Source organism: Gymnogyps californianus, chromosome 3 (genome assembly GCF_018139145.2).
Source record: "Gymnogyps californianus isolate 813 chromosome 3, ASM1813914v2, whole genome shotgun sequence".
NCBI lineage: Eukaryota > Metazoa > Chordata > Aves > Accipitriformes > Cathartidae > Gymnogyps > Gymnogyps californianus.
In genome coordinates, this window is record NC_059473.1 from 105,602,531 (window position 1) to 105,621,323 (window position 18,793).

Below are 18,793 nucleotides of genomic sequence, written 5' to 3' on the forward strand. Positions count from 1 at the left end.
CAGTAAATAAATATTTCAAGTAATTGGCAGTAAATTACATTAATTTTCCCAAATTTAGTCTGTTTTGCCCACAGCAGTAGTTGGTAAGTGATCTCCCTGTCTTTGACCCATGAGCTCTCTCATTCCTGTTTTTCCCATTTTTTCCCCCCTCCACCCTTGTCCTGCCAAGGGGGAGTGAGCAAGCATCTGGGGCGGAGTTTGGCTGCTAGCCAGGGTCAACCCACCACAGAAACTAGAAGCGATTCAGTCTCTGCCCAGGGTTTAATCAGTCTTACCAGCAAGCAAAGGACCAAGATTATATGAATATGTGTTCTGGCCATGTCTGTGTTGAAGGTGTGCCCAAGCATGCTTTGTGCTCAGGCGATCTGGAAGCCATCATAATGTTATGTACCACCATTCTGAGCTGCAGGTAGGGGAAAGTTTAAGGATACCAAAAAATAGCCTTAAAACAAAATATACTGTGTCTACCTGAGATGATGACAGACTGGGCAGTTGGCAATTTTACATGACTGGAAGCTTTACCCTCGGCTCCTTATTAAAAGGTCTGATACTTGTTTGTAGTAGGATAGCAAGAGATAACATAGTTAGGCAAGCTACTGACATACTTGCAGATGTGACCTTGGTAACAGCGTAGTTTAGATGCACTTCCCTACTCTGTGCACAAGGTTGATTTACGTGTAGAGGAGCTCTTCATGTGGGGAATGCTGTGGAGAAGAACATGAATAGGAGACAACTCGATTCAAAATATTTATCCTGTATTCTTAGTTTGCCTTTAAGAGTAATGCTTGTTCTTTTTGTGGTTTTGTAAACATCCTTTAGATGGTGGGGTTTTTTTCCATAAAACAAAACTTCAGAAATGGGATTCATGACTTTTAACTAGTAGAAAGAAGAGTATTCTTGAATATCTCTAGTATCTGATTATTTCCGTTAGTCAAAAAACCCTTTTTGTGTCACATTTTTATAAGCTTAGCCATTTGCTTTGCAGCAATGTTTATGACTTTATAACCGACCCATCTCTTAGCCCAAGGAGACTATGGCCCCAGGCTGGAAAAATCCAGACTTAATGGCTTGAGACTGGGAGATTTGTTGATACACTGAGATTATACAGTTGTGTGTATACTGTTTTTACGATATGGTCGCAGTTTGGTTTGACGTACTTGCACAGGATTAGCAAAGACTAATGCTTGATTTATGGTTTGTAAACTACTTGAAGATGCATATGGGGTGAATAAATACGTAATTTGGGGACTCCCATTTAAACAGGTTGACTTAAAAAAATTGGATTGAGTCATCACTCATTTACATAGTAAGAGTTGTTACTGTTCTTCTTTGTAATATTAGGTATTACAGATAGTCCCCCGAATTCTGTCATGTGTAACTGTTTTGTCCTGGGAAGTTAATGTCCCAATATATCTACTCCTTTTGTGATTTAAGTGTTTGAATTAGTCAGGACTGCTGCAAATTGGGTTTAGTGTTTTCATGGTCATCTTTGTTTTACAAAACCTAAATATAAAGGGAAAAACGGGGAAAGTTGAAATTGTTTAGAAGGAGTAGCTCAAGAAACATCTATACATCCTTGTAATTTAAAACTATCACCAATTAGCATTTCATCATTAATCAACCTGGGTAGGGGGAAAAAAAAAATCAATGCAAATACTGCCAGTTCAGTGATTTGGCATCATCTTCATAGAAAGGATCTGTTGAAGAATTATTCCAAATTAATTTTTAGTGGATCTTTTTCAGATCACATAATTGTTCTTCATCTTTCTGTATTATTTATATCTTTTTCTTTGTTATCCTTTAAAGTAAGCATCATCAATATCAGTTTGAAATTTTCTGGCTTGTTCAAGAAAAAACGATAACTTTCTAATATGTTCTCCAAACAAAATTATTACATCCTAATGATGAAAACAACTGTGATGTAGCTTTTCAAAAGTGCCTTGAATGTTCTGAAATGTACTTTGTCATAGATATCGAAGATGATCAGTCATGCTGAACTCTTTGAAGTGCGCTGAGAAATGTCAGTGTATAGTTAAATCACATATTTGCATACAATGTGTATAATTAAATTACATATTAGAAACATAGATCCCTAACAAGAATTATTTCTATCAGACACAACTGTATTTTAAATGTTTAGGTATTAGTCCAACCATAGCTGTAGCTTGGTAATAGAAGATCCCAGATGATCCAAGTCTAGCAAGTTTGTGTTGTAAGAAGGTTAATTGTGTCCACCTGCAAAAGATGTTTTTACTGTATATTGTTCTAACAGTTCTGTCTATGTGTTTTAAAGGGGCACATTGCCCCTAGAAAAGAAGGCTAGTGCTGTGTCTGTGCTGGCTTATGGAGCTGACTGAGTGTAAAAAAAAAAAAAAAAAAAAAAAAAACAAACCAAAAAAACCCACACTGAACCATCTAAAATTACGTTGCAGCATCTGGAGACACCCTGAACATCCTGGCCTTCTGGAAAGGCTTTTTTCTCCCTGTGGTTGATCTCTACTGTTGTCACTACTGAGGAAAAAAATACAGTCTGCTATTCGGACTGGTTTCACGTAACTGGAGCAGAGATGCATCTCTGTCATTCCTACAGAGTTACTTCTTGTCTGGTGAACAAATGAAAGTTTATATTGCCACTCTTGCATGTATTTTTAAATGCCTTTTAAAGGGGAAAGAAATCCTACAAAAACAGTTTACTGCCATCGTGACAAATAGTTTCCTATACAATGAAATAGTTGGAAAGCTGGCCCTTGGCACTTTTCCCCCCTGCTCACCCCCCACCAGTAAGAAGCAGAGAAAGGATCAGGAGATGACCCCTCTTGGGCAGGCACTGCTGAGGCTTAGTCAAGTGTGGCTTTCAAACTCCCTTTATCTTTGCGCCCTTCAGAACAGCACAGGCTATGTTTAAAAGGTCTGCAAATGGACAAACCACAGTTCTGTGAGTCTTTTTCTATTGCTTCTACCACTTTGTAATCAGCTGATATCTCTCCATCCATCCACCTTTTATGAAACAGTTCTTAAAGAAATAGTATCTGCTCATGCTGAATGGGGAAAAATGTGTAGAGTGTCTCTTAAAATATCACTATAAGTAGAAGCTTCTTCTGAAGTTACGGCAGAAGAGTTGTCTGACACAATGAAAAAAAAGTCTTTCTGGTGGAAAGAACTAACCTGTGGAGTATTGTTTATTTGTAGCTGCTATGGAATTAGGTGTGATTTTGTTGGTCATAGGAAAATTTCAGTGTTCCACACCTGACTTTGTCTCACTTCCTTTTCCTCTATAAGGATTTTTGACACTACTTATCATTGCTGTAGTTGGGAAAATGTTTGAGAAAATCTATACTGAGATCAATAGCCAGACACTTTGTTTTTTCTGTTTTGTAGGTAGTGACAATACAATTCTGTCTCCAAGGAGAATGTACACAGTGAATCTTCCTCCGAAGGGTTACGTTGCAGTTACTACGGATGCTATTAGTATTTCAGTTTCTGAAAACTCAGACAGTAGTGCTGACTCAACAGGTAAGTTTGTATGGTTGTTACTATGATGAATTTTTCTCAAGAGAAACTTCTTAGCAACTCTTATCAAGTAGATCCAAATTGCAACAATTAAGTATTTAAACTGTTGCTGCCAGTGGGTGTCACTGTTTTGCAGCATAAGCAAAATGAGGATGTACATCCCTATGGGTTCATTTCTGTTGTTAGAGTTTGAAGACCAGATTCAACATTTGGTTATAGCCATACAGTGCCACTGATCTTACTGAAGTTACATAAAGTGTAACTGAGGACAAAGTCTTCAGCTCCTCCCACTAAAGTGCCACATGTATATTCATATTATGCCTGCTTACAGTCATGTTATTTTTAAGAGTAAATGTTAGATAAAGCTGTTTTAGTAAGTCTTAGTCCTGATGTTCTGAGGAATTGGGCAAAGACTTAATGACCTCTCAAATTTACCTCTCCCAATTAGAACAGACGTTCACCTGATTGGAGTTGATGGGGGGAGATACCAATCCATTAGCGTTGAGACGCTTTCTGATGGGAAACTGTGACCAGGTAACTTCAGAACCAATATTTAGTGTTGTCAAAGTATACAAGAGAAGAATCACGTGATCTGTAAAGAAGTGGGCTCTAAGTTGACCTCAGTTAAAGACATGGTTTTCTGAATGACGTTGCCAGAATTAAAATGATTCTGTCTGTCTTAGAAAGTAGTCCTAAGCTTAGATAAGACAAATTCATTTCGTTTTTTCAATTGCTGCATTCCTGTGGATGTGTGTTTGTCCAAAATTGTGTATCACTCTCATTTGCTGCTAGGGGCAGTCTACAGCAAAGAAAATATCCAGGTGAGCCTGCTGAAGTAAAACACTTGATAAGCAGCGTTTATTAAACTACTATATCTATTTCAGCCTGGAGACCGCCTAAATGTAAGGAAAACCTGAGATACAACTTGCAGATGCAGAAAGGCAAACACTCCTTGCCTTTGAAAACAGTACCCACAGGGGTGAATTTTTGGCTTGGAAATTAGGTCTGCACTCTATTCTGAGCTCCATTCAGGATCTGAACACAAGTAAAACTATCAAAGTAGCCCAAGAGACTGAAGCAAAGTACAGCATGACTGGTGGCACATCAAGAATGTTCTTTCTTGGTGTGAAATGGTTTAAAGACGTTTTTTGGATTGGGAAGAAGTAACTTTATCAGAGTAACATAACAATAGATCTTGATACTGTTGGGATTATGGATAGGAAGGTGTTCTAATGCACAGCTTCTAGGTTGTGCTTTTCTCTTTATGTTAGATAAGATTCATGTTCAGAATCCAGAGTCTGTTTCTAGACTATCCTTAAATTTGTTTAGGTCCACAGCTCTCTTTGGACAGTTCATTTCTGTTTCCCAGTGTGTCAGATTCAAGCTGCTTATTCTGATATTGAAGCACCATTTCTCTCCCTCCGTGACATATAATCTCTGTTTATTCTTTGATGTGATCTCCTTTCAGATAATAGAGGGATGCTCCCCTTCTTCTGTATTTTGCTAATAAGACTAAATGAAGTCTCGTAATAGGTAAATAGACCTATAACATTCACTTTTATACAGGGACTTAAGTGACTTCTAAATAAAACATTAGAATGCAGGCCTCTGAACACTACTGCAACTGAGATATATCCTTATTAAGGTATCAGCCCAGAACTTTTGTGGCAAATTTACTCAGCTGCTGTTTAAAATCTATGAATAAATCAGTATGGGGTGCATATTAGATATTGAAATATTGCATAGCGGTAAAGTAGAATAGAATTTAGAATTGCATTATATTGTCCCTTTTTAGGGTCATACAAATATTTGTCTGGATTTACAATGGATAGATTAGTGAACAATGGCTTTACTTGCTCATTTTTTAGATTTAATCTTTTCCTCTAGTATTTCAAAACAAACATACTCAACCATGATAGCAATAAGTAGTGTTCTGGTGTTGCTTAGTAACAGTATTGGCTGTTGGATGGTGATCTCTCTTAGCTGATCCCAGTCTCAGTGTTCAGGAAGACTAGGTTTTGGACTTCAGCCACTTTTTTAACAGTTAACAAATGCATCTGAAATTTTGGGAGACTTATTTTTGGATTGGTTTGTTACGTGACTTTACAGTTTATCACATAATCAAGAAAAATTAATTTTGAAGTGATCTTTGGAAGTTTTTAATTGTATTTTCTCTTTGCAAGGTAGGTTTTCCTATAAATGTCATTCTTGCCAGGTATTTGCCTAATTTGTTCTTAAAAACCTCCCCATAGGGAGATTTTTCTTACATGCCCTTTTCCATTTGCTCTACCATTTCACTACCCTTTAATGCTAGATCTTTCTTGCTGCAGCTTAAGGCCCTTATTATTTGTTCTGTCTAAATATGGATTGCAGAATTAGAGATCTGTGCTAATCCTGCAAGGTTGAGGGACATTGTTAACTTTACTCATGTGTATGTCTTTTATCGTATTTAATATAAGCATATACATAAAATCTATTGCAGGATGAAGGCTGTGATTTCAGGCAGTGTTCGTAAAATACAAAAGGAACAGTTTAGACAATCACACCATGGATTACTTAGTTTGCTCACCTAGATTTAGTTGTATATCCCTTATTTAGATCTTTTTTTGAAAGGATAAAGGAAAGCTCCAATGAGAGCCTTTGGCACTGAAGAAGAAAGAGGGAGCATGCATATCTGTATGTATGAACATTCATATATATTAAATAAATCTGTTTTGTTTAGAAGTGCCTCAGGTATTCCCAAAGAACCAGCTCCATAAGGCAGAAAAGCAGATCTAGTGTTTGCATTGTTTTACTCCTAGTACTATCTATATGATATGTTTTGAAGGGCAACAAGCTATCTTCTGCTGTGTTTCCTAAAAAATGGAGCATGTTGTGTGTATGCTGGGTAGCAAAAGGCTGCCTTGCTAGCCTTTTCTAGCCTTTGGACCTAGAAGTAAGGGAAACAAATTCTATGGAAATTCAAACAAACAGAAACCTGACTCAGAAAATAATTTCGTTGTTTATCAAACCTGTCTCATGAAAATAATCTGACCATATTTTGGGATTAAAATTTTTCAGTTGTAACTTAGTTATATATCAGTGTGATTTGCTATGTCTTTTCAATAAATTAAGAAAACCAAATCTATGTCTATGTGAATTAATATAACAAGATTATCAAGAGGAATAGTTATGCCATGGCTGATACTTCATTGCATTAAATTAATCTGTGAAAGAATGAAATATTCAGTCACTAGAATATGAACTTAGACATCAGCTGTTTTTGAGGAGTTATTTAAAAGTTGACGTAATTACAATTCTAAATTAAAATAATTTCTTGTCAGCTCTAAAATATGTTTGAGTTTATCCATTATTCTTCTTTAAACTAGTAGCTACATTATGGTTGATACCGTCAGAATGAAATTAGTCTTGTCCAGACTAGCTTCTGAACAAGGAAAAAAAAAGCAAAGCAGGTCTGTGTGAATATTTCAGTATGTCTTTCTCTGTCTGTCTCTGCATGTTGTTTTTAGCACTTCAAATAACTTTTCAAATGCTTTTAAATACTTCTCTTTGTTGTGTCAAATAAATTGTGGCCATTTATGCCCTTAACATTACACAGTCACCTTGTGATGCATGCATAAATCATTAATGGCATTAGGATTTAAAGTTTTGTGAAGCATCTTGGCTTCCTTGTGTAATGCTTATATGTTTCCCAGAGGTGGGGGAAATAAAGCTGCTCTTTCAGGTTTGTTTTCTTCATGTAAGCAGGTGATTGATGAACCTGTAGTAATGAGAAGAAAAATCTAAGACTGCCTTGTCTTTCAAGAAAATAATGAAAATTAAATTTATCCAACATTTTTAGAATAATAAATTACTTAGGTGTCTAATTTTTAAGAACTCCCTTGACTGTTTTGAAGGAATTGAGTCACTATGATGGTGTGATCATGTCAGCCTTCCGTTGACTGAATTGAGTAACAGGAATTAGACAGTCAAGGGAGGACATAATGCAGAGAATTTCTTTTGTTTTTCACATGATTTTCGGATTGACTTCGGTACATGTTAATGCATTGCTAACTTTCTTTTAGCAATAGACTTTATACTTTTGACAAGGACATTAAAATGTGTAATGTTCAAGCTACAGATAAGTTATCATCCATCAAATTCTGGTTGTAAACTCAATATCCTCATAGCTTAAAGCTCTTAAATCAGAGATCAAAATTAATTATTTTTATTATCTATTTATTGAGAAATGTTTCTTCAGGAGTAGCCACTTGAGAGATACACCATCATGTTTAAAACGGTGTTCTCTATGAAAGGAGAATCCGGGAAACTTTAATTATGTGTTCCTTTACTAGGAAGCAGTAGCTTAATTTTGATTTGTTTTGGTTTTTAGTTTCATAAGATGAAGTTAAGTTGTGGAGTTCTTGCTTCTTATTTTAAGACAGGTGAAACAATAGGAAATACTGTCTCTTGCATTAAAATATGAATGCTAAAAATGTAACCTTATTCCATCTAAAAGATAAACTGTTCGATTTTATTTCTCCAGTAATGTTTCTTCTTGGATACTCTAAGCTATGATAATAGAATATAACATATAAAATTATTTTATTTGTGCACAAAACAGTGTGCTGGATTATAATTTCTCTCTGAAGTGCTTTAATATTAAATCCATATTTTTATGTAGAGTTGTAAAGTGGTGTTTGGTGTTTCTTAGACTCATGGCAGAGCAAATTCCTGACCCAGAGACTGTGGAAAATAAAAAGACTGTGCACGTAAGAGTTCAGGAATATGCAGTAGTTGAGGGCACCTGGAAAAATAGATAAAGAGAATTCGAAGAAAAGTGTTCTTAGGGTATTTTTTTTCTTTTTAATTTCATAACCCATTATTTTTGTTCTTTTCAAGTCTCACTCATTTTTCCTTCATATTTTTGAACCACAATGCAGTATTCATCTGATAATATCCTGTTGTTACTCTCTTGATAACAACCTACCCAGTTTTGGTAAAACCCTTTATATAGACAAAAGGAGCAAGACCTAACTGTGCTTTATCCTACCTCCTAATGGGTCTGTTATGAGACAGAGTTTTAGCTAGGAGGAAGAGTCCAGTCTGGATGCTCCATTCCCATGCTGAGAAGTCATCCAGTTAGAGAAACAGAAGCAAGCAACCCATTTTTTTTTTTCTACCTTTTGGCAGCTGGCAAGTCTGAAATAATGTGGAAGGTGGTACTTCTGTGGGACACTTCCTCACCTAGTTAAATTTGCTTGCTGGCATGAGGCAGTGCAGTTGTACATGATAGATGTATACAAGTTAGTTATTAATGTAGCTGGCCTTTGGACTTTTGCTTTTTTTGTTTGTTTCTGTCAGAAAGGGCAATACTGAAAAGAATCGCTACTGCTGCAGCAAGAGGTTCAAGCTGAGGGAAAGAATTTAGAGGTCATTCTCATTTACATACAAGTAAATCAAGTTATTCAAATGAGATGCATCCCAGGAAATTATTAGCTATGTCAGTGAAGGATAGTGACATTGGGGAGGGGTCCTTAGCAGACTTCCTGAAAACTACTACATTTCTTGAGTTTGGTTCTGCTGGCAAAAATGTTTGGACTTACTGATCAGCAAAAGATAAATTTGCTAAAGGCATAATCAGGTAGCCTCTTATTTGTCTGTGGTGTCTTGATTCACTTAAGGTTTAAGGCAGCCATTTTAGGAAGACTTAGTAATGCTTAAGCCTGTGTTTGTTGTTAAGGAGATGCTAGTATGAATCATGTGTTGACTACTTATGTTCTTGGCAGGTGGTTGGGAATGTGATACGTTACAGAACTGATATACTCAGCACACCAAGGGAACAATATGTTTTAAGCAGCTAAGGCCAGCAGCAAACCTTTTTCACTGGTAGGTAGCACTAGTTGTGAAACTCGAGCATTATGAATCTTTTTGTAGCCTTCAAACCAGAGGGATCATTAGACCGTGTAATTTAATCTTCTGTACCTGTGTCCTGGTTTTGGCTGGGATAGAGTTAATTTTCTTCTTAGTAGCTGGTACAGTGCTGTGTTTTGGATTTAGTGTGAGAATAATGTTGATAACACACTGATGTTTAGTTGTTGCTAAGTAGCACTTATCATGAGTTAAGGACTTTTCAGTTTCCCATGCTCTGCCAGCAAGCAGGTGTGCAAGAAGCTGGGAGGGAGCATAGCCAGGACAGCTGACCCAAACTAGCCAAAGGGATATTCCATACCATAGGATGTCATGCCCAGTATATAAACTGGGGGGTTAGCCAGGAGGGGTGGATCGCTGCTGGGGCATCGGTCAGCGGGTGGTGAGCAATTGCGTTGTGCATCACTTGTCTTTTCTTGGGTTTTATTTCTCTTTTTTTTTTTTGTTATATTCCTTTTCATTACTATGATTGTTATTATCATTATATTTCATTATTATTATTGTTAGTATTATATTTTACTTTAGTTGTTAAACCGTTCTTATCTCAACCCACGAGTTTTACCTTTTTTCCCCGATTCTCCTCCCCATCCCACTGGGAGGGGGGTGGAGTGAGGGAGCGGCTGCGTGGTGCTTAGTTGCTGGCTGGGGTTAAACCATGACAACCTGTTAGAGAGATCTTACCCCATATTGAGCTCAGCAGTTTGTGTTTGGAAAAAAAAAAAAAAAATACCATGCACATTTCAAAGATGTCACAGAGGCTCCACTACTTTCTGGTAATTTGTTCTAATAGTTAATTGGTCTCACTCTATTAAAAAAAAAAAAAAGACAATTTGAAAATTGCTTTTTTCTGCCTTCCTCCATTTGAGTAAAGAGCCTTTATTAAGCAGTATTTTCTTCCCACAAAGCAGCACAGTAATCAAGTCACCATCAATCTTTTTTGATTAGATAAACAGATTCACTTGTGTATTGCTCTAAGATATTTACTTCAATCCTCAAGTCACTTTTGTAGCCCTTTTATGTATCTTCCTTTTCACAGCATCCTTTTAAGAATATAAACTCCAGTACTGCATGTAGTATTTGTGGTTTCAACAAGGCCATGTGTTGAAATAAAATAGTCTTTGTATTTCTACCCACACTCTGTTTTTTTATATGTCAAAAAATTGCATCAATGTTTTTCCACCACAGCATTCCACCAAGAACTCTTTTTATTTGATACATTGATACCTTGGCCATTGCCAAAAGTCAGTCTCTTGGAAAATGTTTTCTGATAAACAACTGCATTTGACCATGTTTAAAATTTGTGTGGTTTAGGGTCTGGTTTTTTTGGTTGGTTGGTTGGCTTTGGTTTGGTTTGGTTTTTTTAGAACTAGGTTACCAAGTAGTGCTTATGTATAACTTCCCTGTTCTCATTGCTTTTTTTATATCAACAGTAATTTTAATGTTAATCATTGATGAAAAAGCCAAGTAGCTGCAAGCTTCCTGCCAGTCCCTGCAGAACTGGGCTTTTTTTAAATTGACAGGTTTTTTTTTTTAAAGTCATCTCAAACCATATCTCAAAATCGCAGTGCTATGAGTTCATTGGCTGTATGTGTTGCAAGAAAAGGGTAGCCAAAGCTGTAAGTATTTTTATTTTCCCTGTATATTAATAACTCATGTCTTACATTTGCCATTCTAGGAATCATACCATGTGATTTCAGCATGTCCCAGCATCCTGATTTCAACATCCCAATTACAACAGATTGCCCAGAATTCTTTGATATAGTATTAGTTTCTTCAATAGTAAAGTTTTAAATACGTTTGCAAATTAATCAGAGGGAGTGTCAGTAGAATAAAGTTAAAAGAAATATTGCATTAAAAAATTCTTATGCTTCTAACTCCACATCAGTTCATTCATGCATACAGTTATCTCAGTGATGTTACAATACATAGTCTGTGTAGTACTTCTTAACTATAAATCAAAATATTTGACAGTACTCAATGACTACTATTGTCTATTTTAAATAAAAGAGAGATTTCAGTTCAGGAAAGAACTCAGCATGAAATAAACTCAACTTATATTGAAGACTAAGGAATTTAAGCACACGGTACAATTGCTCTTCTGAATCTGGTATCTGAGAGAAAGAGCTATGGAAAAAAAAAAACCCCGTGAATCAAGTTGTCTTGTAGTATGTTCTGTCAGCCGCTTCTAGATTGACTGTCCGGTTCTTGTGGCAACTTCTTGTGTTCTGATTATTCAAAGCTTTTAACAAGACAAATTGAGGGAACTGTGGTGATCTGGGGGTAAGGATTCTGCACTTGCAAACAAAAAGTAATAAAATTCTTTCCATCCAATTTTATTCCATTAAAAAAAATATCGAACAACAAACCTATTAAAGGATGCTTACAGGTACAAATCGTGTCTAATTTAGGTCCTTATTAAGTATCCCTGAATAATGAAAGATACTGAATAATCATCTCCAAATAATGAGATGCTAAAGTATAGCTCTTAACTTAGTATAATAGTCAGTGTTTTGCAACACAAATGCACCAAATCATATTTCAAATGATAGCATTAATAAGTGAATGTGATTGATATGCAGATGCTCAGATTTTTCTTACAACTTGCTAAAAAATAGAGAGAGTTTTCCTGTCCTGCATTCAGCTACTTCTAAAGCTATTGTTGTAAGGTTTGTTTCTCTTTCCTCCTTTCCTCAGACTTGTTAGCATGGGTCTTTCCTCTTCTAGTAAGGATGGTATGGACTGGCAGATTGAAAACTTATTTGTAAAAGAGTTACTACTTTAAAAAGTGGTTTTCAATAATTTAGCAAGGAAGAAGCAGTGATTATATGGTGGTTCTGGCTCTTTTGTATTTCTAGTGGTTAGGCTAAGTCTTTTTTAATTTCTGTTAATGAATTCCGCTAGTTATTTCTAGTGGTTAGGCTAAGTCTTTTTTAATTTCTGTTAATGAATTCCCCTAGTTAATTTTGGGTGTTCTGGTTTTAATTCTCTGCCAATTTGGATGTCACTGTTTATTATTAAAACAATATCTTTGTGCATGGTAAAATTATAGGTGATAGTGTTCTGTAATTTAGCTCTGTCCTTGCAGAAATTAATGTATGACTCCCAGTTTGTGAATGGCAGATTTTCTGAGCTCCGAACAGCTTCAGACATTCTGATGTGTATGTCATCCTCAGAAAGCAAGCTGTAGCAACAATGACACCTCTGTTAAGGCTGTTAATATAAGCCTTTCCATAATGTTGCCAGTGTTTGTAGATTAATCAATAACTTGGAAGGGGAGATGTCTGTGAGATTAAGCAACTTTCTCCTCCACAGCCAGTTTCTTCTTCATCTTAAGTGTACTTGACATTTTGGAACCAGTTACAGCGAAAGATGCCACAAAAAAGTAGAGATGTTGGACAGCTATAGCTGAAGAATTCTGTACTTCAGATGTTTTCTCCTTGAATGTCCTTTCTGCAGACCTTGTATTTGTTGATAGATGCACTGACATTCATAATAGATAAAATCACCACAGGTTTCTTTCTCAAATTGAATAAGATTAAATAAGCATTTTTTTTTTCAGAGTTCAGATAAAGTATTTAATCGTTTGTTATCTCAGGCTTAATTAAAAAAAAAAAATCTAGATCCAGTAGTGCTTGTATTTACACTGCCGCTGTTAGCAGTTGACTTACATCACTAGAATTAAACTGCAAGGTTACAAAAGACCTAAATCAACTTCTCTAATATGGCTTTGGAAAATTATTAAATCCTGTTCTATCTGAAGAGGAGAAGGTTTCCTTTTTAAAGTGACGCCTGATTGAAGAGTCATCCAGAATTCTAGTCATGTTTAACTTTTATCGTATTGACTTCCAAGGAATTAAATGTATGTTTAAAAGGAGATGCTTGCTGATGTACCGTGCTGCAAAAGCTAGCTGACTAGTGTGATCACTTCTTTTTGAAAATCTTTCTTTAGTGTACTACATGTGATACAGATTACAAACATTTGAGGTAGGTGTAGCTTGGGCAGTCACTTACAGAAAACATCTCCAGACTACCAGTATCCTGTAGCAGTATTATAAGCAATTTCAGTGATCTGTCAAGCAGCCAGCTAGAATGGAGTAATCACCTCTCTTGATTTCACAACAAACAAGTCTGAACCTGCTGAAGGTGAGTGTGAAATTCATCAAGAAATTCACTGCTGCCCACTGAGGGTTTTTAAACACAGGATTGGGCTATCAATTTAAACTGTAAGTATGAATCACTAGTTTAGGTTTATATACAGTGTAGAAACCAGTCATTTCTAACTACCACTATCTGTAACTATTTACATCTTCTAAATGCCAATATATCCACAAGCATATGGGACTGTTACAGAACTCGTGCATCGTGGTACAGATTAGGAGTTGTTTAATGTCACTGAAGTCTTCAGTAGTACTGGTATGATAGTTTCTAACATTAAGACATTGGTAGACACTCCATTTAAAAAAAAAACCAAAACAAAACACACACAAAAACCAAAAAACTCTGGAAAATGTCTTTGGAAGTGGAATGGCAAAGAATGCTCCCCAGCTTTTTAGTCCAAATTTGTGTGGTGTTAGGAAAGGCTGAAAATGTATTAAGGAAAAAATAAAGTTTATAGTAATGTGATACACTAGTAATGCTTTACTTTAGCCATGGCTGCATGTTAATGTTGTATTAAAGATCTTTGATTTATATTTCTATAACTGTAAATAAGTACACTTATAGATGCTATAAGCATTAGTTAACTTTCTGCATGCTTTTGAGAAAGCCTTGAATACTTGAATAACAAAAATGTACTTTTGAAGTGAGATCTCATTCCTGTGTGTTTCTGTAGTGCAGAAAACAATGTACCCCTAATCCTGGTTTATGCCTTTACATTTTAACAAAGTAAAGAGAACACTTGGTTGGAACCCAGAGGGCAAATGTGTGCTTAAGCAGAGTACAACTCCCCAACAGTGCATTTTAATGAGACATGTTTACTCTGGCCGTTACCTTCACTTTCTGTGATGGTTCTTGTCCTTCATCTTTTCTTTGTTTCTCATTCCTCCATGATACAATCAGTGTCTCAAACTGAATCTCCTCTTGTTTACATGTCCGTAAGTCTGAAAGTAATTCAATTAAAGTAGGTTCTGCTAGTCAGGTGACAGTATGTGAAGCAAGAGGAGAGGGAATTAGGGCCTTTATCTCTGGCATTTTTTTTCCTTGCTTTTTGTTTTATTTTAAATTACAGTGATGACAAACATTTTGGTTGAGCATCCCCTCCTCTAATAGATGAGCCTCACTGAGTCACTTCTTCCCTTTCAGTGGAGCGTGCTCCCCCTTTCTCCCTCCTTGCAGCTGTATTGCAGGCTTCCTGTTGTCATAGTGACAGTAGGCAACTGATCGGAAAGGAAAAGAAATAGAGAACAGCACCAACAACCACCTTAGATCTCAGCAAAAAGCCAGCGCTGTTATAATTGCTGCCTCACTTGAGCAGACACTCAACACTTTGGCAATCTGGCACTGCTTGACTACTTTCACCTCCTTATTTCATAACGAAAACATAATCAAGACCTAAGCTTTTGTACTTCAATAGTCATGGAGCAGCAGGGTAAAGTCAATAGGGTGCTGGGTTAAGGGGAAAGGCATGTTGGTAAACTTACAGCTTGGTCTCTGGCTGCTCAAGTGCTTCATCATTCTGTATCTCAGTTCATCGCCTGTAAAAGCAGGAGATTTGATTGTTTTGTAGATCTTGGAGAGGTTTCTGATCACTATTAATATACATGATATTTTCATTCTGGCTATCAGTTGTATAGTTGCTTGCATGTAAAATTGTAACCTCCACTGCTCTGCTATTGCCTATGAACCTGTTAGTATTGAACCAAAGCAACATGTTGCTGTTGAGACCCAAATATCCACTGACAGACAACACACTTGTGAATACTAAGCATGAGAACGTGACCTTGGCTCATCCTCTCACTGTTAGGGCTCATGTTGCTCTTTCTCTCTAACGAGACTTGTTTCAATGCAGTATTTTCAATTCTCACATTCAAAAAAAAAAAAAAAATAGGGAGCAGGAGAAGAGGAAAGCCATCTGAATGCAGCATTTTTATTGTTACATATTACCCTGATGTTTAAATACTCTGGACACTGTAAAAACAGAGTAGAAAGCTCATTTCTAACGTGAAGGGGCTTACAATCAGTATGGCTGAGTGGACAAGGAAAAAAGACAGCAGGAAAAAGAATGTGTGAGTAGTAGTAACCATGTCTTTTTTTTGTTAAACAGTTTTATGTAAGTGTTTTGTATAACATACAGAAAATGCTGCTGTCTCATGTTGAAATTCAGAATCAGGCCTACCAATGATTTCATTTTATTGTTATTCTGTTATAGCAGCTGTTGTAATTTATGGCAGTTTGTAGGCTTACAGCCACACATTGATATAGCTTCCAGTAGACTGTCTCCATTCAGTCTCCACTTGGGAAATTTCTTGATCTCATATCCTTTGCCTTTGGTTACTGCCCTCTGCAAAATTTACAGGTAGCAGTCTTTTAAAGTACTGAACAACCCTCTGTACAACTGTAACCTGTGCCAAGGAAGCTTTGAAAATCGTCCTCCATCCATCTCCCTTTTCCAATACTTTTGCTAAATAATTTTGTCTGTTAATTTTATGCTATCTTCCTTCCATTTTATCCCTGCAATTGAAAATTGGTTCATAATTGGAGTATGCCCTGTTAGTAATTTGAATTCTATCAGAGCCTTCTGTGTAGTAGACTAATGGAGAGAAAGGAAGTTCCTTACTTCACTATAGACTCATGATTGCTCAGTATTACAGGATTTGCATTGCACATGCCATACATCAGCCTCACTCACCCTCTCTCCTCCCAGCGACCTGTGGAGGGCTGAAAAAAAATGGAAGTTATGTCGATATAGCAAAAGACAGAAATAGCAGCGCACACAAATTTATTGCTGTAATCTAGCCAAAATCCACTACAGGCAATCTAAGTACATTCCAAGGATCCCCAGTTGCTTTGAACAGCATGTTATGGCTGACCAAAGCTACTGCAGTTTTTCTTATTGCTACCAAAGCTGTGTATGCTTTTGCTGCATCTATGTACCGTTAGTTTCATTTCCCGGCTGCTTTGGCAGTATGCAACTGCACAAGTAGGCATTAGGGCAGATAATGCAGTCTCCCTGACAAAGAGCAAATCACTTCAACACCTGCATCTCTGGTTCACAGTACTAGATGATTTGTATCCAGCTGATGATGTTCCACCTCACAAACTCCTCTGCATGAAATCTGAGTGTTCTCAGCCTCTCAGCTGGTAGAACCAGCGCAGCTGTACTGACGTGAATGAATCTGCTAGTTTACAGTAGCTGAGCACCTAGTTCTGTATGGTTGTAGTAGGGAACATGACTTCCGCTGACCTATGGGCCACTGCCAACATCTGACACTTTCCTCCTTTTCTTGATGCAGATATTTTAAACAATAGTCTTGAGCCTCCAGTCTTGGCCTAGCTGGTCTAATGACAGGTGCAGTTTTGTGTGAATTCATACCTGTTCTGCCTGCTTCTGTACTTTTCCACAAGAATTGAGCTACCTTACTTTCTCAGAGCTATTTAGTTCTGGGTGGGTTGATAACATTTGACAAAGACTTCCATATATCTCACTCTACAAACTATCTCTTGCGTCTTGCTGCTAAGGGAGTAGGAGAGGACTCAGAACCAGTTTTACGGAACTATTTTTGCTTCGTTAGGCTGATGATACCAATTTTTCACCAATCTAATTTAATAAGCATGAATGAAAGGTTTCTTAAGTTGCTTTTTTACAGGGGATTATTTAAAAGCTGAATTCATAAATGTTAGGAACATTGAGAGAATGCAACATAAGCCTAATTCACTGCTAAGTCCAACTGTAAGGTGTGTAGAACAGGATGAAAAATGCCATGTGACCTGGAGTCCTGACTGCTAGAAACAGATTCTGCCAATTCAAATTTGTTTAGTACATTAGTCTCAGTGGGTGATGTGGTGGTGGGATTTTTGGAACCAGGACCAAGGTGTGAGTGTTACACTGAACTGGATATCAGCATCCTTGCACAGCTAGCCACAAAAATAAATTTATTTGGTTGCTTTGCTTTTCACTGGGAAATGCCAGATACAATATTAGATTAAAACTTTGGTTTGGTAGCTTGAATAATAGACTAACTAGATGCAAAAATCTTAAGTATGATGGAACCGTAATGGTTGCAACAGCTTAAAGAGAACCTAACAAACATTTAATAAAAAAGACGCATCCTTAATGCATGATGAGCTTAATTCCTTCCATGCTTCTGTCTTAAATCGAACTTAGGTACTTTCTTATCTGGATGGCTTAGGTTTGCAGTGTGTTCACAGACCATTCCATTCTGTTTACATTTTTAGTAGGCACTCAACTCCATTAGTATATCAGCATTTCTTGAGTATTTACAAGTGGAAACATCTTTTCTCAGTCTGGACAAATAAACAGCTCTATCTAATTTTTTGGTCATTGTCTCTCTAAAGATGAGGAATTAGAAGCTAATCCTCTTCATTACATGTGGTTGGTTTTTTTTTTCCCTATAGAATGCTTTGTTATCCTGATTATATAAACGAAGTGTAAGATATGATTTCCAAAAATGACAAAGGCATGCAGCTGTTTAGTTGATAGGAAAATGATTTGCTGTGAAACTTTATGAAAGGTGAGTATCATTAAATATACGAATTATATCTGTAGTTACTCAGCTAGCATTCTAGAGGAAGCAGCAAATAAAGTGAAAACGTCTCAAGTAGTTTAGTGCTCAAGTGTAGCACCTATTCTTTTCCAGCCTTCATTCAATATACTAAAAAGCCTTAGTTCTTTTATACTTAACTAACAAATTTAGGTTGGTTTTCTATTAACTTTTAAGTCCGTTATTTGTCTGTTTTCAATCTTAGCTATTTCCTTGCATCTTTATATCTCTGTCCATCATCTATACTGATGCTGACACAGTAAGCTCAAACATCTTTGGGTGCTGTTTTAATAATCATTGCGTTGGGTTAAAAGACAAGATATCTGAATCAAGTATGCACCTTTATTAAGAATCATTCCCCAGAGGACTTGACTTTACTGAATGCTCAGATCAATGCACTTTTTACTATTTTACATAGCTTGTGATATGAAGATTCTGCTGTGGAAGCCCAAACATATAAAGTCATGAGCAAAATATGTATATAGGAATGTGGTTGAAATTGAGACAGTGTTGATAGATCAGCACAGAGAGGCAGGAACTGCTGCAGGCTCCAGGGTTGGTCTGCACGTCCATACACTTTATACCCTGAACTGCTGCAATAGAACAGATTTGTGCAAGGACCTGATTTTATTCCACCTCTTCACTGAAGCATA

The 18,793-nt window shown here is 36.7% G+C and overlaps 1 protein-coding gene across 1 annotated transcript in view; it reads left to right on the plus strand.

The window, feature by feature from the left end:
* Positions 1 to 18,793, plus strand: part of ERICH1 (glutamate rich 1) — a 104,758-nt gene that overhangs the window by 36,136 nt on the left and 49,829 nt on the right. The window contains exon 4 of the mRNA XM_050893973.1: positions 3,379 to 3,513. Coding sequence (XP_050749930.1) covers positions 3,379 to 3,513 — 135 coding nt within the window. The remainder of the gene's footprint in view (positions 1 to 3,378; positions 3,514 to 18,793) is intronic.